Source organism: Talpa occidentalis, unplaced genomic scaffold (genome assembly GCF_014898055.3).
Source record: "Talpa occidentalis isolate TD23 unplaced genomic scaffold, MPIMG_talOcc4v2.1 talOcc4.10, whole genome shotgun sequence".
Lineage (NCBI taxonomy): Eukaryota > Metazoa > Chordata > Mammalia > Eulipotyphla > Talpidae > Talpa > Talpa occidentalis.
Window position 1 is genome coordinate 33,212,661 of NW_023600993.1, and position 21,200 is coordinate 33,233,860.

General features: G+C 49.0%; 2 protein-coding genes across 2 annotated transcripts in view; one reads left to right on the plus strand and one right to left on the minus strand.

Moving 5' to 3' along the window:
* Positions 1–1,820: 1,820 nt before the first annotated feature.
* On the minus strand, positions 1,821–6,242 carry LOC119252846 (15 kDa protein B-like). Its single transcript, XM_037520347.1, has 4 exons — positions 6,056–6,242; positions 5,308–5,418; positions 3,486–3,599; positions 1,821–2,539 (listed from the first exon to the last, which is right to left on the minus strand). Exons 1-4 carry the CDS (start codon positions 6,236–6,238, stop codon positions 2,399–2,401), a joined length of 549 nt encoding a protein of 182 aa, XP_037376244.1. The 5' UTR covers positions 6,239–6,242; the 3' UTR covers positions 1,821–2,398.
* Positions 6,243–17,692: 11,450 nt separating this feature from the next.
* The window catches only part of PTPN23 (protein tyrosine phosphatase non-receptor type 23), a 32,729-nt gene continuing 29,221 nt past the window's right edge, over positions 17,693–21,200 (plus strand). Inside the window, exon 1 of the mRNA XM_037528102.1 lies at positions 17,693–17,878. Within this exon, the coding sequence (XP_037383999.1) occupies positions 17,795–17,878 (84 nt within the window). The 5' untranslated portion in view covers positions 17,693–17,794. The remainder of the gene's footprint in view (positions 17,879–21,200) is intronic.

Here is a 21,200-nt window from a genome sequence, read left to right on the forward strand (position 1 = left end):
CACTATGAAGCTATCAGAAACCACTGCAGCAAGAGTTCTATCCCAGGCCAGGGAGCTAACCCACATGGGGCAGGAGACCTCTCCTGTCACTCCTGCTGTTCCCCTTAGTAGTGTATTTCAGTGAATCCTCCTGTTCTGCTGCCCACTATGTTTCTAGTGAATCCTCTCACCCTTCCCCCACACCTTTGGCCTCCAGTTCTTGTATGCATAAATAAATAAAACATCTTTAAAAAAAAATAAAGGTGGTGTAATGTTTCAGGGAGTTACAATTCTCTCCCTTTTATTGAGTCATTCCTCAGCTGGTTTCCTTTTTGGTTTCATGCTTTGGTTTTCTTGAAAGATGTTACTTGTTTTATTTTTTACACATGAGTCTTTAATCTACCTGGGATTGTTAAGAGGTGATATACATTTTACTCCTGGTAGCAAACCTCCTTCCCCAACTGAGTGACTACCATTTTAGTCATATATTCCCTTCTCGTATATATATAGCGACCTGATTCCAGGTTCTCCCTTCTTCCCTGGGCTCGTCTTTGTCCCCCTTCCTGGACTGTAGTCACTTTGTCCCAATTCATTGTTCTTTTTCACAGTTTTCTTGGCTATTACTAGAAATATATTCACATGTGTGACTGCGTTACCCAGGATTTAGGTGCCATGGAACTAGAATGTTGACTGTAAATAAGTCAGCCTATTTCCTTACTTTCCTCACTTGAGTCCCAAAAAGTTGTGGATCATACATGCAGCTCGCAAGGTAGTTCTGCGAACAGAGAATGTATGGGAAGTGCCATTCATAAATGATGGCTATGAGTAACATTAATGCAGAGGCGCCCTTGGCTTTTCTCTGACTATTACTAAAAAGATCATTTCTCCAAGGGGCTATACTACATAGCCCTTGAATGAGAATTTCACTGAAATATTGCTGTAGCAAAGAAGGAACACAGTAGAGAAAAGAAAGGGGCCTTTAGGGGCCTCCCTGGTGGCACAGGCAGTTGAGCACAGCACTGTGAAGCTGTCCGCAGCCTCTGCAGTGCTGGTTCGATCCCCGCCGGCCTCGGAGCAACCCACATGGCGTGCAGGCCTCTCCTGTCTCTCCCGCTGCTCCCCTCAGCAGTGTATTTCAGTCAATCTGCCTGTTCTGTTCCCCGCTCTGTCTCTGGTGAATCCTCTCACCCTCCCGTGCCTCTGGCCTGTACCCCGGTTCTTGTATAAATAAAATAAATCTTTAAAAAAAAAAAAAAAGAAAGAAAGGGACCTTCATCCATGCAACCAGTATTTACTGAGCACCTGTTATGTGCCAGGCACATGTTCTCAGGGCTGGGGATTCATCAGTGACCAAAACAGGCTTACTAGTGGACCAGATGCAGTTTGTGAGAGAGGACTAGGAGTCAAGGATGACTCTCAGGTGTTGGGGTGGTTGAAGTTGCCTTCAGGGAAACTGAGGCTGGCTGTAAAATAGCAGGTTTGGAAGAAAGAACTAAGTGCTTGATACCCTTTGGACTTCCATAAGCAGATGTCCAGGAGGAAGTCAAATGCACATCTAGGGTGCAGGTCTAGTTAGAGCTTTGTGATAAAGGAGGAGGCATAAAGGAACTAAAGGCTGATAAGGAGATTGAGGCAGATTACTCTGCCTTCCTTAACATTCAGTGTGGCCCTTGGATGGCCTCCTTCTGTCATCCCCTATTTCTCCCCATCATCTGTGCCCTGACATCAAGAAAATCGAGCTCTCATGATGCCCAGTGGAATGCCCCTAGAACTAACTCATTGGTGTAGTCACCCGAGTCTAGCCGATACAACCTCTAACACTGTAATCACTCATTCATTCTCTTAGTCATTTATTTCAGAAAGCTTTTATTGAACCTCTTTTCTGTGGTTCGCACCAGGACCAGTCCTCGTGGACTGACCTATTTAGAGGTGCCTGGATATGTGAAGGGAAGTTTAGTTGTCACAGTGACTGGGCAGGGAGCTGCAGTGCTCAGGGTCCTATGCAAAAGGAATTGCCCTCTCAGGATTCCCTGGACCACCTTGTTGAGAAACTCATTCCACAGCCCCCTGCAGCTGGCTCAGGGGCACCAGCTGTGAGTAGACGGTGTTATCTGGCTGGGCACAGCAGGTAATACCAGCATGATTTGAGGTTCATGAAGGTACAGATGAGGAAAGGATCTCTCTCTAGGGTAGAGCAGGGAAGCTTCCTGGAGGACATGACTTTGGAGTTGTGCTTTGAGAGATGAGTAGGTTTGACAGACACAGGATAGGACAGGAATTAATTCCAGGCAAAGGAAGCATATGTGCAAATACAGAAGCATGTGGATGATTCAGACAGCAGTAAAGAAGGTGCTGAGGGCATCAGGTCGGAAGGGGAGCTTGTGGTGGAGATGCAGTACCATCCCTTCTTTCTCCAGCTCTACATATTCCTCAGGATGTTGGCGATGATGTTGTACTTGGCTCTCTCATACATGTCCTCGGCCACTGATGAGGGCTTGGGGCTCTCAGCCCCCAGAGACTGTCCCGCAGCAGGGTCAGCAAAAGGCCTCATGGAGGGCACCTGCAGAAGTGACACTGAATAGTCACTCTCATGCCCAAGATTGATCCCCTTTTCTGTCCTGCCTGGGCCTCTCTCCAGGCCGGTGAGGAGAGTGAGGCACGGACAAGTAGGTTGGTGATGAGCTGAGAGGTGATCCTCAATCAGCCCCTTCCCCTTGAATTCCAGAGACCTGGGCAGGTCTGGATTGTGGGAATTACAGGCTTTCCCACTCACTGCAAGGAGGCTCCATATCTGGCTTCAGTTTTCCCAAATGTAGAATGGGCACCCCTGCACCCCGCCACGACCCTCCCCCTCCCCCCAGCAGTTGGGATTCGCGGAAGCTCAGATCACCAGCAGAACTCTTAAGAACATAAGCGCCCCCCACCCCAGCCCCAGTCGTTCCCTCTCCTCTCCTCCTCCCAAATGGCTAGCTGTCATGAAGACCTCTCCTCATACCCTATAAGCCTCTGCCTTCCCAACAATTTGCATTAAGAAGGGTTTAATCGGGCCTCCCTGGTGGCGCAGGCGGTTGAGCACCGCACTGTGAAGCTGTCCGCAGCCTCTGTAGCGCTGGTTTGATCCCAGCCAGCCAGCGAGAATCCCACATGGCGCGCGGACCTCTCCCTTCTCTCCCGCTGCTCCCCTCAGCAGTGTATTTTGTCAGTCTGCCTGTTCTGCCCCCCACTCTGTCTCTGGTGAATCCTCTCATCCTCCCGTGCCTCTGGCCTGTACCCCGGTTTTGCATAAATAAAATAAAATCTTAAAAAAAAAAGAAGGGTTTAATCAACCCCATTTTCCATATGAATAAACTGAGGCCTCACCATGGGAATGTAGGGCCCAGGCAGAAGCACCTCAGTTGTGGGGTAGTAAACTGGTGGAGAGCAGCCCGCGCAGGGAGCCGAGGGGAGAGAGGTGGAGGGAGAGGCGGGCAGGCCGGGGACCAGGAGAAGGGGGCGGCGCGCCTCACCTCTGGCTCGCGGGTGGGCTCGCTGGTGGGGTCGCTGTCTCTGACCGGAACACAGTCGAGCTCCGAGATGCGGCGACGTCGCTTCAAGAAGGTGCCTGTGCAGATTCGCTCCTCCTGCCGGGGAGGGAGCACGGGCCTGAAAGCGTTCCTGCCGCCCTCCCCAGGACACAGCACCGCCCTAGCGCCCAGCTCGGTGGCTTCCCTGAGGCCTGAGCCCGCAGCAGCCCTAAGAGGACGCGCCCACGACCCCGCCTTCCTGCCCACCAAGGCATAGCCACTAACCCTCCTCAAACCAGAGATGCAAATTGAGGGTTCCCCAGAGCAATAGCTGGAAAGGACATTGAGCGGACTGCATGAGCACCCATGAAGAGAAAGGATACTTGTGTAAAATATTAAATGGGAAAAGGAACATTCATCAGAGGAAGTCATATTAATTTTTTTACAGATTTATTTATGCATACAAAGGCTGGGGTGCAGGCCAGAGATGTGAGGGTTGAGAGGATTCCCCAGAGACAGAGCGGGGAGCAGAACAGGCAGACTGACAGAAGACACTGCTGAGGGGAGCATTAAGGGAGGCAGGAGAAGTCTGCTGTGCCATGTGGGTTGCTCCCTGGCAGGAGATCCTTATATTTTAAACAAATATGGGGCCTCCCTGGTGGTGCAAGGGGTTAAGTGTCAGCACTATGAAGCTATCCACAGCCACTGCAGGAGTTCTATCCCCAGCCAGGGAGGGACCCACATGGCACAGCAGACCCCTCCTGACACACCTGCTGCTCCCCTCAGCAATGTATTTCAGTTAATCTGCCTGTTCTGCTTCCCACTCTGTCTCTGGTGAACCCTCTCACCCCCTACACCTCTGGCCTGTACCCCAGCTCCTGTATGCATAAATAAAATAAATCTTTAAAAAATGATATTTTCCTAGGTTTATAAAAGCAATTATTTTCATTTTTTAGGTTTTTTAATATATATATTTTTTTAAGATTTACTTATTTATGCGTACAAGAACCGGGGCACAGGCCAGATGTGCTGGAGAGTGAGAGGATTCACCAGAGACAGAGCAGGGAACAGAACAGGCAGGTGGACGAAATACACTGCTGAGGGGAGCAGTGGGGGAGACAGGAGAGGTCTGTGGTGCCAAATGGGAATATCCCTGGCTGGCCAGGTCAGAGGCCATGGACAGCTTCACAGTGCTGCACTCAACCACCTACACCACCAGGGGAGGCCCAAAGCAATTATTTTTACACGGATTATGGTCCTGCTTTGTGCTGTCTCTTTTTATATTTAGTAATATTTTAGCATGTATTGCTTTTACAGTAAGGATTTATAATAGTTTAAACTAGGAAAGAACAATGAGGAAAAAAGATTTTTTAGGGGGCTCCTTGGTGGCGCAGGGGTTAAAGACACAGCCCTATCAAGCTATCGCCAGCAACTGTAGCTTGAGTTTGATCCCCAGCCAGGGAGGTGACCCACATATGACGCAACAGACCTCTCCTGTCTCGCCCACTGCTCTCCTCAGCAGTGTATCTCCATAGATCTGCCTGATCTGCTCCCCACTCTGTCTCTAGTGAATCCTCTCTCACACACACTCACACACACACTCACACACACACACACACACACACACACAACTCTGGCCTACACCTTGTTCTTGTATGCATAAATAAATAAAAATAAATTTTTACTAAATAAAAGGTTTCCAAAGTCAAACCTCACATCACCAGGTGGGGTGGGTGCAGGCAAACACACATCGCCCCCTGGGGTAGGGGGAGAGGAGAGGGCCTCCTGCTAACTGGGGCTGGGAGAAGAGGAATGGGAGACTCACCCCGCCCTCCTTGAAGGCACATTGCCTGGGCCGTCTCAGTCTCAGCCGGTTTACAATACACACAGTCTCTTTAATCCTGAAGTTGAGCGGTATGGGAGTCGTGGTGGAGTTCTAAAGAGACAAGAGAAAATCCTGATCATTTCCCTTTTACAGATGAGGGAACAAAAGCAAAAAGAAATTAGTTACAAGTTAGAAGGGGCTCAGCCCAGGTTTGTTCTTTTCACCCCCAAAACAGTGAACTCAGTAGAGATTTTAGTTTTGGGGAGGTTTGGGAAGCCAGTGGAAGGATACCATTCAGTAGCTATATGACCTTGAGGCATCACTTCCTGTCTTTGTCCCTGAATTTCCTCTTCCATGATACAGGAACAATAAAATCTGCCTTGAATGCTCAGCTGCCTGGAGAGAGGAATGGAGCAGGGAGGGGACACTGAAGGCACCTTCAGTTCCTGTCTCTCCTTTGAAACAGCTCTGTGTTTCCCTTCAATCCCCGAACCTGCTTGCAGGCTGGATTCCCAGACCCCACATTTCATCCTTAGGCAGAGCCCTGAATTTATCAGTCAGCCAGCTGTCAGGCCCAAGATTATAATCTGTGTTTTATCTTACAATGGAAAAACATTGTAATGATAACAACAGCTAATATTAGCCAAGCATTTCATACCTATGCCTGGCATTCTCTCTTGCCTGCCCTCACAGGTTGCTAAAAGGCAGGTGCTACCTGCTTCCCCAGCCTGGGCCCTCAAACACTCACTGAACTAGGAGGTGGAGTGGCTTCCAGCAGGCGGAAGAGGGACTGTCCTCGTCGCCCTTGATTGAAGCGCCTTAAGGCCAGGGTGACAATCTGGTCATAGCTCAGCTGACGACGACGCTGGGCCACACAGGCCACCGCTGCTAAACCTACTACCAGCACTAGTACCCGCCAAGCCCCTGCCATTGTTCCTTCACTGATCCACTGCCACTTACAGCCCTTTTACGGGCTTTATATTGCCAATAGCCACATTACCCAAGGGCTGTTGGCAATATGTAAAGCCTGTGCCTTCCTGAGGGGGGCCTCTCCTTTCCCTTGCTAGACACCCAGTATTGACCAGTGTTCCGAAATATCATTAGCTAAGAGGCAAGAAAGCTTAGGCAATAGGCCAAGGCCTAATAATGAGGCCAGAGTCCTGGGAGACCTGTGTAAGGTTAGGCAAGTCCCTTCACTATGGGCCCCAATGTCCCCTACTGTGCCATGAGAAGGCTGCCTCTACTCTGACAATCTAGCATGCTGTCATTTCTGCCAGGCTGTTCTGGTTTGATCCTGAAACAACTGGCCAGAATTCAGACTCTGTGTAGGATAGTTCCTCAGCCACATGTACAAAGAGATGGTCAAAACTGAGTGCTTAGGTTGACACCCACAAAATTACCTATATTTGACAAAATTGGCTGTCAATCCTTAAACGTCCAGATGCTTGACTTACTTTGAAAAAAGCCCTAATGTCTTTCCAACCAGGGCTCACAGTGCCTCATGACTGATGGTGGCAAACCATCTAGGGAGAGCCTCACTCTCCACCTCCCTGGCTGCTCCCTGAAGGCAAAGATGGGAGTCTGTCCCTGACAGGGTCAAGGTGAAGCTTCCTGGTTGCTGGAACAGGCAGCCCCAGCAGCTCAGAAGGGGACCTCTGAGTTGCTCCCAGGGCCTCGCCTTCCTCCCAGGACTCCCCTTTTTAAAAACATTTTTTCATTAATTTACATATCTGTATAACTTTGGGGTTAGCTACATTTTTGTATCCTATGTTTCACTCACCCTCCACCAAACCTGTGCCAGTGCACTATTCCTTTCTCCCTCCTCCCCCTCCCTCACATTCCCTCTGGTAACCTATTTTTCCCAGAGTCTAAGAATTGTTGTTGCCATGCTTTGCCAGTGTATGTTTTTGGGTTATTTATATTCTGTAGAGAAGTGAAACTCTCTGGTATCTGTCTCTCATGTTCTGACATTTCACTTAACAAATTACCTCAATTCATTTTGTCCCAAAAGGCACTATTTCATCTGTTTTAACTAGCTGAGCAGGTCCTCCCTGGTGGCACAAGGGGTTAAGCACAGCACTGTGAAGCTGTCCGCAGCCTCTGCAGCACAAGTTCAATCCCCAGCTGGCCTGGGAGCAACACACATGGCACAGCAGACCTCTCCTGACTCCCCCGCTGCTCCCCTCAGCAGTGTATTTCAGTAGAACTGCCTGTTCTCTTCCCCACTGTCTCTGGTGAATCCTTTCACCCCAGTACCTTTGGCCTGTACCCCAGTTCTTGTATGCATAAATAAATCTTAAAAAAAAAAAATCTTAAAAAAAATAGGTTGTTCCCATTAAAGTCCATCAGTGGAGAAACCAAGGCAGAGAGCAGCCCATGTTCCTTCCTCCAAAAGTTGAGGTAGTGCTGAGAAGACCAGAGCCAGAAGTGGGGAGGAGGGCAGAGCAAGAACAATCTGCCAAGACTTACAGGTCATCAAAGACCAAGTCTCATCTTAAAATACTTGTAGGCAGGATGCACAATGGTGAAAAATTAGAAACAAACTAAATTTGCTGCAGGGCCGCATTGTTAGTACCTTTGTGGCATGTCCACCTGTTAAATACTGCTACCACTGATTGGTGGTTGTGTTCATCATAGGTTTCTTTCTTTTTTTTTTTAAAGATTTATTTATTTAGGAAAAAAGATTTATTTATTTATGCATACAAGAACGGGGTATAGGCCAGAGGTGTGGGAGGTGAGAGGATTCACTAGAGAGAGTGGGGAGCAGAACAGGCAGACTGACTGAAATACACTGCTGAGGGGAGCAGCGGGCAAGATAGGAGAGGTCTGCTGTGCCATGTGGTGGCTCCCTGGCCAGTCGGGGATCAAACTTGTGCTGCAGAGGCTGCAGACAGCTTCACAATGCTGTGCTTAACCCCTTGCGCCACCAGGGAGGCCCCTCATCATAGGTTCTTAGCTAAAGAATGAGGATTCTACTGTGGCTGGTCTGGTAGGAGTTGGTCTTGTGTCCATCGCAGGGAGCATGGATAAGGAAACTGCATAAATTTTATGCAGGAGTTAAGCCATGGTCCTCAACTGGGACAATTTCCCCCTTGCTCCTCAGGAAAATTATCAATGTTTAAAGACATTTTTGACACAATTTGGAGAGTGGGTACAACAGGCACCTAATAGCTAGAGGTCAAGATGCTGCTAAACTTTCTACAATGCACAAGCAGCTGCTATGAAGAATGGTCCAACCCTAAATGTCGTAGTGCTAAGACTGAGAAATTCTGAAATAGAGCAACAGACCAGATGAAATAGAGCAACTGGATGGATCAATCTCAAAGGCAACACATGGTGTTTGGTAACAAAGGGAAGAGACAGAATGAGATATGTAACTTCATGCTGTTTTTATAGTTTAGAATACATCTCTGAAGCTGGTACACATTTTATATAACACCCATCAAAAGGCAGGTAAGCATGATTGATGGTTGAGGGGGTAGGAAACAGGATGGGGGAGAAGTACAAAGGGGGCTTGCACAAGCCAAGGAAGATAATGGTGCCAATCCAACCCCAGTGTAAGGTGTAGTTCTTTATATGGAAAATGGTGCATCTATCAGCTTCCTAACATTATCACAAGCAAGGTGCCTAAGAGAATGGTCACTAAAATGTTCATAATGATTATCTCTGTGTTTTTCTCTGTATGGAATTGGCAAAGGATATTTACTTTCTTCTTTCAACTTTTTTCTCTTTCCATTTCTTTATTTTTACATATTTTATTATTTGAAATTATTTCCACTTTTTATTATTTGAAATTATTTTTACAATAAAGCTTAAGTTTGAGTTTTACAAAAACAATATAGGGCCTCCCTCGTGGTGCAGGGGTTAAAGTCTAAGCACTGACAAGCTATCCCCAGCCACTGTGAGTTCGAGTCTCCTGTCTTGTCCGCTGCTCCCTTCAGCAGTGTACTTCAAATAGATCTGCCTGTTCTGCTCCCCACTCTTCCTCTTGTGAATTCTCTTACCCCCCTGCATCTCTGGCTTCCACCCCAGTTTTTGTGTACATAAATAAAAAAATACGTAAGTATTTTTAAATACCCACATGAAGTTTGCATTGTATTCCATGACACATCTTTAATTGTTTTAAGTGCAAGGAAACTCTTTATTGAGATAAAATTCAGATATCATAAATTTACCCTTTTCAGGTGTACAACTCAGAACATCTTTATCACCACCACCAAATAAACTTTGTGTTCATCAGCAGTCACATCCCATCTTTTTTTTTTTTTAAGATTTATTTTATTTCTACAAGAACCAGGGTACAGGCCAGATGCGCGGGAGGGTGAGCGGATTCATCAGAGACAGAGCGGGGAACAGAACAGGCAGACTGATAAAATACACTGCTGAGGGGAGCAGCGGGCGAGACAGATGTCTGCTTGCCACATGGGTTAGCTCCCTGGCCGGTAGGGATCGAACTTGTGCCACAGTGGCTGCCCAAAGCTTCATAGTGCCCAGACTTAACCCCTTGCACCACCAGGGAGGCCCCATTAAAATGGCGGGCACCTGGAGTAGGGTATTGTAGGTATTGTGGGTATTTTGGGCATGTGTAAGTGGGTACACCTGGGCTAAGACTGGGCTTCTAAGGGCAGCGTAACAGGGATGCCAGCGGAGCAAAAAGAATGAAAGAGAGACCAGAAGGGAAACAAGTGAGAGAGCAGCGCCAGCAGAGAAGCAGAGGCCACAGGAGAATGCCCGAGAGCCCAGGAAAAGTGAAGGTTCTCCCAGAGGGATGGGAGGGCTGCTGGCTCCCTGACTTCTCCCCCCACATCCCGCTGCCCACCGCCCTGGCTGCCTGCTGTTTACCTGGTATAAACTCAATAAAAGCCTGCAAAAGCCACCAAGGGCTCCAGGACTCCTTTACCCATCTGCTCAGGTCATAGAGATCCTTCCCTGTGTTCTTCCTTGTACTACAGACCCTGAAGCTGAGAGGGTTAAAGACACAGCTCTATCAAGCTATTGCCAGCCACTGCAGGACTTCAATCCCTCTCAGCATTTCTCTGGCATTCTCCTCTCAAGTTTTAAATTTCCACTGGGGAAAGGGAACCACCAGTGAAATTAAGGCTTAAAATTCTGTAGAATAATTATCCAGGGGCTTTGCAGACCCTCATCACAGGACTCCTCACCACTTTGAGGAGCTCAGATTGTCCCCAGCATTTGTAACAGGGTGTCCCCCAGGAAAAGGGCAAGTTTCAGGTTTCCTGCCCCATCAAAAGGAGGGTGGAGCTGACCAGGAAAAAGAAGCTGGAGAAGAGACTAGGGAAGGAAGGAAACAGGATGCAGAGCCAGAAGGAGACCTGAAGGAGGCACATGGAGCAGAGAGACATGTGAAGAAACTGCGCTTGCTTTTTGTTCCTGGACTGCCTGAAACAGATGTGGGTGAGAGACCCGTGGGGAAGTGACAATGGCACCTTTTATTTTGATTTTGATTTTGCTCTTTTCCTTCCAGACTTGTCTGGCTGTTTCTAATCCTTTTCTGTGGGTCCCTGCTGAAAGGTGCTTTAGACTTGTGGCAGGCTTTTGGGCCTTGCTCAGGGCCAATCCCTTTTTGGTGGACATTTACCCATGAGGGGACAGGTAACTTTGGGTGCTTGATTTAGAAACTATATTCTTTGTCTTTTCTGTAGTGTTTACTAATTGTATTAAAGTTCTTTCCCATTAAAGTCTCATATGTTTTGTGTTGATGGGGTGGATGGCAGAACTTATTTAGAGCAGGCAGGTTTGGGGTTTCTGGGGTGCCCCTCTCCCTGCCTGTAACACATTGACAATGAGGAAAATGAGATTTTTAAAGCTTAGGAAACTGCTCTAGGTTACACAGCTGTATCCAATGTAGAATGATAGTGTAGGGTAAATGAGTTAAAAATAGGGCTTTTTTCCGACCTCCCACCATGAGCCTCTCTGGCTAGCACCTGTGGTCTTGCACGCCTACGATTATGAACACCTGTGCCCAGAGATCACGGATGTGCACACCTTTGTCCAGGGGCGAGGGCTAAAAGGGCGCGTCACTCTGAGAGGAGAGGAGAGTGCCAGAGAAACGCTGAGAGGGATTGAACTCGTGCTGCAGTGGCTGGCGATAGCTTGATAGGGCTGTGTCTTTAACCCTGTCTCAGCTTCAGGGTCTGTAGTGCAAGGAATAACACAGGGAAGGATCTCTATGACCCGAGCAGAGGAGCAGACGGGTAAAGGAGGAGTCTTGGAGCCCTTGGTGGCTTTTGCAGGCTTTTATTGAGTTTATACCAGGTACACAGCAGGCGGCCGTGGCTGGGGGGGATGCTTGGGGGGGAAGGGGGGAGCCGGCAGCCCTCCCAGCCCCAGGCGAATCTTCACTCTTCCTGAGCTCTCGGGCGGTCTCCTGTGGCCTCTGCTTCTCTGCTGGCGCTGCTCTCCAACTTGTTCCCCATCTGGTCTCTCTTTCATTCTTTTTGCTCCGCTGGCATCCCTGTTACGCCGCCCTTAGAAGCCCAGTCTTAGCCCAGGTGTACCCACTTACACATGCCCAAAATACCTATAATACCCATAATACCTATAATACTCTACTCCAGGTGCCCGCCATCAGGCATGCATTCAATCTGATGGCGGGAGGCCAGAAAAGCCTGACACTTTTTTTTTTTTTTAAAGATTTATTTATTTATACAAGCACTGGGTACAGTCAGAGTTGGGAGCAGAACAGGCAGACTGACGAAATACACTGCTGAGGGGAGCAGCGGGCAGCAGGAGAGGTCTGCGCGCCATGTGGGACCCTCGCAGGTGGCCGGGGATCGAACCAGCGCTGCAGAGGCTGCGGGCAGCCTCGCAGCCCAGCGCTCAACCACTGAGCCACCAGGGGAGGCCCAAGCCTGATACTTTTTAACTTACCCTATACTGGGTCCAGGCACAGAGCTGGAAATTGAAGGTGCTGAGATTCCATCACAAGGAAGGGTCATCCACCATGCTGCTCTGCTTCAGGTTGGGAGGCTGTGGGTCTGAAACCCATCAGCTGGAAGCTGAGCTGCTGAGGGTAAGGGCAGGATTCCTAGTGTCCCGACAAGAGGTTTCTCCAAGACCCACCGAGCATGTGACTTAACCCCGGGGTATGAGGTTGGGGCAGCGGTTCGGTGTGGCTCTGAAGGGCAATTGGAAAGTGCAAGGTGCAGGAACTGAGCCCACAGATCCCATTCAGGTGAAGGTTCTACTCCACAATTACTTACTTTCCATCCACTCAGCTCAGAGCTAGTGCCACGGGCAGCTGAGATCTGTGGCTCCTGAATGTCCCTACAGCTTCTGTGACTCCTTGGGAAGATGGTTGAAGCAAAAAACTTTCACAAAGGTAAGAGAATTGTGAAAAAGCCCAGTGGGTCATTGGGCAAGCCCCCTTTTTGTAATGGAACTGCACAGGGAGGGGACACAGATTTCAGGAAATCTTGTCTCTTGCCCAAGTAGGTTGTACAAGTCGAGTAGGGTGGAGAAGGTGACTGTGACCACATTGGTCCCATGAAGACATATACTTGATATTTCAGAACCAGCAGTGTGGACACAAGTTATCCTACTACCCACAAAAACGAAAACCTCAACTAGAAAGGCCCAGGTATCTGAGAGTCTCAAGTTGATCCCAGGGGGTGCTGCACCGCCTCCAGGCTCTCCCACTGTACAATGGCTAACTGCCTCACACCAGGCAATCCAAGAGAGTGTATCTGGCCAATCCTAAAAGCATCATCTACTCCATGGGCCCTCCCTCTCAATGGCCTGGAAAAGGGGGGGGGGTGGGCAGAACGGAGGGTTGTCCTAGGTACAGAAGGGATATATTCTCTGTTGCTTTCTTTATATTCACAGATACTGGTACAGGAGGGCTCCTCATCTGTTAAATCTGGTCCTGAGCAAAACAAAAAACAGGACGCAATTTCAAACTTACAGGGTTTTTGTGCAGCCAAGGGCACCAGGAAATACCGGTAGTGTTGTTGCAACATTCTGGCTTTTGGCGCCACCTGCTGGCTGGGTGACCTCGCGCCCAAGGGAGGTGTTATCAGTGGGTAGGTGAGAACAACCTCTGGTTTCGGGCCTTTTTGCATATTTGTAACCTGGTCATGTTGGAGCCTTTTAGGGAGAAAGTAACCAATGCTTTAAAGGTTCCTGGGAAATTGGGACCCTCTGGAAGTGTAACAGGGTGGTCCCTAGGAAAGGGGGAGGTTCCAGGTTTCCTGCCCCACCCAAAAGGAGGGTGGAACTGAGCAGAGAGAGAAGCTGCAGAAGAGACTGAGAAAGAAAGAAAGAAAGAAAGCAGGATGGAGCCTGAAGGAGACTTGGAGGAGGCACATGGAGCTGAGAGACACGTGAAGAAACTACACTTGCCTTTTGGTCGTGGACTGGTTGAAACAGATGTGGGTGAGAGACCCCTGGCGAGGTGACAATGGTGGTTTTTGTCTTGATTTTGATTTTGCTCTTTTCCTTCCAGACTTGTCTGTTTGTTTTTGATCCTTTTCTGTGAGTCCCGACTGGAAGATGCTTTCGACTTGGGGCAGGCTTTGGGGCCTTGCTCTGGGCCAATCCTGCTTGGGTGGCCTTTTACCCATGAGGGGACGGGTAACTTTGGGTGCTTGATTTAGAAACTATATTCTTTGCCCTTCCTCTGTTGTTTCCTAATTGTATTAAAGTTCCTTCCCATTCAAGTCTCATACATTTTGTGTTGATGCGGCAGATGGCAGAACTCATTTAGAGCAGGCAGATTTGCGGGGTCTGGCGTGCCCCTCTCCCTGCCCTGTAACAGAAGGAGAAGGTTATATACTACTTAGCAGCTTCTCATCTTTGTGGGACAGAGACGAAGGGGCTGCCTCAGAGCCCCCTTACCAAGCTCTAGGAACCCCTTAAGTGGACGTGGAAGTCCTGAGCCTGTGCATAGATTCTCTATTCAGTTCTGATAATCTAATGCTATGTTCCTGAACAAAACCCCACACTGCTTCAACCATTCAGCTTTCTAATAGGTCTAGATATTTCGTGGAACATGTCTTCTCATTTTGTTTTTCTTCTTTCAGCCTGCTTAGGCTTTTCTAAGGCCATTGTTTCTTCATATAAATTTGAGAAGCAGTTTGTCAACTTCTGCACACAAAAAATTAGTGATTTGGGAGTTTGGCAGGAATTACACTGAGTCTATGGATGACCTCTCTCCCAGGAAGCCTTCTCTCTACTAACCTCATTAGGCTCTGGGCTCCCTCTGGGTTCACACTCTTCCCACCTCACTCTGTGGAGTTGATTTGGCCTGCTTTCCGTACCTAAGCACACGAAACCCAGCAAGTCTTCCTTAGATATTTTCTGTTTGTTTCCATATCCTGATGAGTGTGATATGATGACCCCAAAGGCAGGATCTGAATGTTATAGTCATCTGAAGGGTAGTTCTTCTACCTCTACCCTCCTGCCTGCCCCCATAGTGCCCAGGACAGTGTCTGGGACTCCATAGTCCTTGGTATGGGCCTTTCTTCCTAGTGTCTCTCTTTCTCTCTGTCTCTCTCTCTCTCTCTCTTTCACACACACACACACACACACACACACACACACACACACCTAGTTAATCAATATAACAGCAGTGTAACCCTTACAAAAACATTGGTCATCTGATCCACATCTGATCCTGATCGGGGGTCCTAGGAACCACAGTTCCCCAGGTCATCCAGAGAAACACTCATATTTTTATCATGGTTTTATCATGTTTATTCATTTTTCTCACCATGGTTTCTGGGAGCCTATTCCATCTGCAACCCCCAACCTAACCCTACCCATTGCCTTTCCACCCCATCTCCTGCTATTCTCCACACAGGCTCAGCCTCACCCACTCTGGCCTCCTTACTATTCTTCAGGCATGCAAGTACTGTCTTGGCTCAGGGCCTTTGCATTTTATGTTCGCTCTTTCTAGGACAGAGCCAGCACCACAGGCAGCTGAGACCTTCTGAATGTCCCCACTGCTTATACCCTCCACTAGGCCCTGGCTTGCTCCTTCACTTCCTTCATCTCTCTGAGCAAACAGTAATTTCTCAGTGAAGTCTGTCATGACCACCCAGTATGACTCTGCAAATGTTTCCTTCCTCCTACTCCCATCCTCCTTTCCGTACTTTATTTTTTCTTTTTACCCTGTTAGTTATTGCTATCTAATATACTGCTTATTCTTTATTGTGTTAATGCCTGTCTCTCACTAGCTTGTGACCTTATGAGGACAGAGATCTTTACTTGCTTTGTTTAATAGCACCTAGGACACAGGGTGAATAAATATTTGTTGAATAAATGAACCAGGAGGGAGGAGACCCATGCTAAGCCTACACTCACTCCTCCATTCTCTTGCTGGGAGACTTTAGTGGTCCCCTCCCCAGGCCAGGCCTCAGTTTCTGCATTGGTAAGATGGGGGAGGATGCTTGTGTATCTCTGAGGCTTTCTAGCTCTACTGAGTGTGACAAGAAGAGGGTTCTTTTGAGAAAGGGTGGACCAGCCTAGTTGAATGAGGTATGTACTGCCCCCTGGTGATGGCTCCTACTATTCTCCAGTACAATCCAGGAGTATGCTTCCCCTAACACTTCCTCTGTCTCTGTGAGGAAATATGTGCGTAAGGAGGCTTCCCCTTTCCCCAGACACCCTTTCTCAGTCTCACCTCCACTGGCCCATCTCTACCCCATTGGCTAAGCAATCAAGGCCCTCTCATAGGCCTCTTGATCTTTGAGGCTTCTCACATCAATTGCCCATCATGTCACTGGGACCCTGTGTTATGGGCTGACTTTTGTGTCACCCTAAGTTCCTGTGTTGAAGTACTAATTCCCAGCACCTCAGAATGTGACTGTATTTGGAGAAAATCTTTATTTTTTTTAAAGATTTATTTATTTATGCATACAAGAACTGGAGTACAGACTGGAGGTGTAGGGGGTGAGAGGATTCACCAGAGACAGAGTGGGGAACAGAACAGGCAGACTGACTGAAATACACTGCTGAGAGGAGCAGCGGGGGAGACAGGAGAGGTCTGCTTCGCATGTGCTTTCTCCCTGGCCTGCGGGGATTGAACTCCTGCTGCAGAGGCTGCAGATTGCTTCATAGGGCCGTGCTTAAACCCTTGCACCACCAGGGAGGCCAGAATTTTTCTCCTTTTTTAATATCCCATTGTATGGCTATCTCACATTTCATTTTTCCATTAATCCACTGATGGACATTTGGTTTATTTCCAGCTTTTGGCTATTGTTAATAATGCATTATGAACATTGGTACATTTGCGTTTTCTTTTGCTCTAATTCCCAACTGGCATGAATGAGTCTTCAAGAGTTTTGGATATCACAGCAAAGGGGATCTGGTTGGTATGTGTGGGTGAAACCTTTGCTGAGCCCAGAGCCTACATCCCACCTTCTCCTTATCTCCTCTTGAATGACTCAAAGGCATCTATATGCAGCTTAGCACAGACAGATTTGAACCTTTGCTCTTACCCATCAAACCTTTCAGTTTTTCAGGTTGGTAAACAGCCCCGCAGTCATCAGCTATACCAGCTAGAAACTTAGAAATTATCTTTGGCATTTTCAGTCTCCAAAATCCATTCACTCCAAGTGCTAACATTTGTTTTCAAATCATTTCTCAAATCTGCATAATTTTCACCTCCTTCTGCCCTACACCACATCACAGTCTCCTGGAAGACTATGTAAGCCTCCCATTGGCTTCCCTGCTTCCACTTCTGCCTTCATTACCTCCAAGCTGTTTGCTATGGTATTTCTAAAGCTAGGTAACCCACCATTTAAACACGCCCGCTCTCCAGAGGCGACACTCAGGTGGCAGTAGATATTTACCCCCACCTGTCTGCCCACTTTGCTCTGGGCCTTCATTTCTCTGCTTTACGCTCAATCTAGGCATTCTTTTCCCATCATGACAATAGGTGTCTCTGTCAGTTACTGCCCTGTCTTGCAGGCTAGACCCCGACTGTGCCTCTCCCACCAGTCATCCTGTTTCAAAGCTCGAAAGCCTTCAAGACCCTGGGACGAAAACCCTTCCTTTCCTCCAGGCCTCGTTTTCCTTCGGGCCGGGCAGCACTCTCAGGGCTGTTTTCAAGTCACCTCACAAGGACGGGCTCGCCCGCCCACTCCCAGATCTCCGTGGCTCTCGACACTACTTGGGAATGCAAATTTATGGGTGCGCCGTGAGCGAGAGGAAAGCTAGGCAGGTCCTTCCGGCCTCAGTGGACGGCAAGAGCTCACGCGAGGGCTCTCAGACAAGTGAAGAAAGACTTTCTCCCAGAAGCCTTTTCACCGAGGGCTGGCTATTGGGCCTCCACGCAAAGGAGACTGAGCATGCGCGGAGCCCGCGTGGGCGGGGTAAGGACTGCATCTCCCAGCAGGCCAAAGGGGGCATTTTTCGTCTCCGCGTGACAAGCGACTTCCGGCGCAGAGGGGCGGGGCGCGGCGCGCGGCTGAGCCAGCAGCTGGAGCTAGGGGAGCGGCCTGGTGGCCGGCGGTCGCCCGCCGCCATGGAGGCCGTGCCCCGCATGCCCATGATCTGGCTGGACCTGAAGGAGGCCGGCGACTTCCACTTCCAGCCGGCGGTGAAGAAGGTGAGTGCGCCTTCTAGCCGCGCATGTCCTTCCGCGTCTCTCCGTCGTCTGCCGGCGCGTGACGCCCCCTGCGCGTCCATCACCCCCTCAGGCCCTGTCGCAGGGTCTGGTGAGGCCGGGAGGGGCCTCCGTCGGCTTCCCCTCGCCTGCTTCTCGCCCCACGCGCCCGCAGACCATCCTCTCTCTCCTCACGCACCGCGGCTAGCACCCCCAGTCTGGGCCGAACCCACTTCCCGACCTCTGCCGCGGGCCATGCCCAGTTCCCACCGCCGCACCACACTTCCTCAGTGGGACGCGCGGGACCCAGCTCTACCCCGCCCCCCCCCCCCCCGGCGCCGGGACCGCCCCGTCGGGAGCGTGGGGCGGCCCTGACCCTCGCTTGAGGCGCGGTGCCGGGCCCTCGGCGCGCTGTCAGTCCACGACCCGACTGGGACAGACGGTTCGGGATGTGTTTTAAGACGGGAGCCCCGGTGACTGAGGAATTGTCTGGCCTCTGCGACAAGGGGTCTCTCCCACACTTGGTGCAAGTCTGTGCGGTCTCCTCAGAAGAATCCTATTCGGGAGCGCCTTTAGACCAAAAGATAAAGTTTCGTGTCACTTCTGGATGGGCTCCTACTTTTCATAAGGATGAAGAGTGCTGTGGCTTCCGGAGAGAGAGACCTTGCCAATCATTGTGAATCTTCAAGTTCTGGTCTGTGGACAGAGGCAGATTTGGAGTTGACTGAGGCGAGGGATCTCTGGAGGGAAATCAGGCCTGGTTGATACAAAAAGGGACCAGGTGTGTTGATTGGCTTTAGGCGCCCTGTGGGACACCTGCTGCGTTGGGAAGGCCCACCTCTTAACATTGAGGGTCAGAGAGAAGTGGAAAGGAACAATCAGGAGGCTGTTCCAGCTTGGCATCCCTGTGCTTTTTGCACAGTAGTTGCCAAAGAAGTGGTGCATCACTCAGCAGGGTTCTAGAGAAAAGAAGGAGGAGGAAAAAAATGGATTTGGAAGTTCCCAAGACTTGCTCTCCTTTTCCCTTTTCACAGTGTAGCTGTCTTAATTTGTATTCCTTTCAGTCCATCATTTAATCCTTTTAGGCCTTATTTTTCCCTCATTTTTATTTTTTTTTATGTTTTTAAGATTTATTTATGCATACATGAACTGGGGTACAGGCCAGAGGTGTGGGGGTCAGAGGATTCACCAGCCACAGAGTGGCAAACAGAACAGGCAGATTGACTGAAATACACTGCTGAGGGGAGCAGCTGAGAGGTCTGTTGCACCATGTGGGTAGCTCCCTGGCTGAGGGATCGAACTCGTGCTGCAGTGGTTGTGGACAGCCTTATAGGTTGCATCTTAACCCCTTGTGCCACCAGGGAGGCCCTGAATTTACCTTTTGGTATTCTAATCACTTAATGAGTAACCAACAAGATATTATGTGAGTAATAACGTCCCTGGAAGCTTCTGGATCTCCATGAGAGGAGTTGCCCATTATCCATTTGTCCTTAGGTAGTATTAGATAATGAAGAAACAATTCATTTCCTGGACATCATGGGTTTTTTTTTTTTTTTTTCTTCCTCTTTGGGATTGGAAAAGATATTACCATTTGATAGGTCAAGATTGTGGCATATCTGTTCTGCTCCCCACTCTGTCTCTGGTGAATCTTCTCAACCCTCCCCCACACCCCTCTGGCCTACACCCCAGCTCTTATATGCATAAATAAATAAAATAAATCTTTAAAAAAAAAAAAGAATGTGGCATGTATTTGCTTGAACCCACTGAAAAGAAATAGCAGTATGGGTAGGCTGGGCTTAGAAATGGCCAACTACCTTAGAGTGCCTTATAACTTTTCCTGCAGGGAAAGAGGAGTTTCTGCAGAAGCCACTCAGCCTGGGAACTCTTCCTGACCTGGACTTCTCTCCCCAGCTCTAGAGCCCCTGATTTGTCTTCTGTCTCTGGTATCCTTGTCCTTTTCTGTCTACTTTTACTCTGAGCTTTAGCAATCTGTAGGAGCTGAGGGATAGGATTTAATTTAGGATAATGAGGTAAAAATTCAGTTGAGGTCAGTCTGTTGAGCACCTATGCTGAGTTTGTTAATACAAATAAATAAGAGAGAAAACCATCCCCTTTCCTCCCCCAATTCATAATCTACAAGAGGAAATTTAAAAATTAGACAATGACAGTGTAAAAGTAGAAGTATGTACAGGGTACAGATGTACCAGCCTAAAAAGGACCATCAGGGAAGGCTTACTAAGATGCTGAGAAATGAATAGGAGCTCTCTAGATTTCTAGGTAAAGGGTTTCTTTGTGAGTGACAGGCTTTTGAAAAATATTCATAATGGTTGGTATTGGTTTTACGCCTTGTAGGGTAAATAATTGTCAGGCTTTTCTGCCCTCTCGCCATTAGCATTGATGATGGATCCCTGTGGTCCTGAATGCATGCCTGATGGCAGGCACCTGGAGTAGGGTGTGCGCATACGTTGGTGGGATACACCTGGGCTAAGACTGGGCTTATAAGGGCGGCGTCACAGGGACGCCAGCAGAGCAGAGCAAAGTAGCAGAGAGAGCAACAGACGAGATCACCAGCAGAGAAGCAGAGGCCACAGGAGAATGCCAGAGAGCCCAGAAAGAGTGAAGACTTGCTGGGGGCTGGGAGGCCTGCCAGCTTCCCAGCCCCCAGCACTCCTACCTGCCATGTACCTGGTAACCCAATAAAACCCTGAAAAAGCCACCGAGGGCTCCAGGACTCCTTCACCCGTCTGCTCGGGTCATAGAAAACCTGCACTGTGCCCATTCTGCCTCTACACCCCTGATGGACATGCCTTCAATTGGAATACTGTCAAATAAAAGCCAGGAGAACAGCAAGTTTCTTTTGAACTGCTGTGTCAAACTTTAGGATACCTCAAATCACATAATTCATAGTGGAGCAATGGCTGCTTGCCTTGTATCATCTTATCTGTGCTTTTGAGCCCAGAATGATTCTTTTTTTTTTTTTTTTTTTTAATAGAGGCATGCTTTATTTATTTGTTGGTTTGTTTGTTTGTTTTGTTTATACATGCACTGGGTACAGTCCGAAGTGCGGGAGGGAGGGTGAGAGAATTCACCAGAGCCAGAGCGGGGAGCAGAGCAGGCAGAAGGACCGAAGTACACTGCTGAGGGGAGCAGCGGGCGGCAGGAGAGGTCTGCACGCCATGTGGGATCCTCCTCCGGTGGCCGGGGAGCAGCCGGGGATCGAACCGGCGCCGCAGAGGCCGCGCGCAGCTTCGCAACCCAGCGCTCAACCGCTGCGCCACCGGGGAGGCCCGAGCCCAGAATGATTCTTGTGCTCTCCGTCAGAATG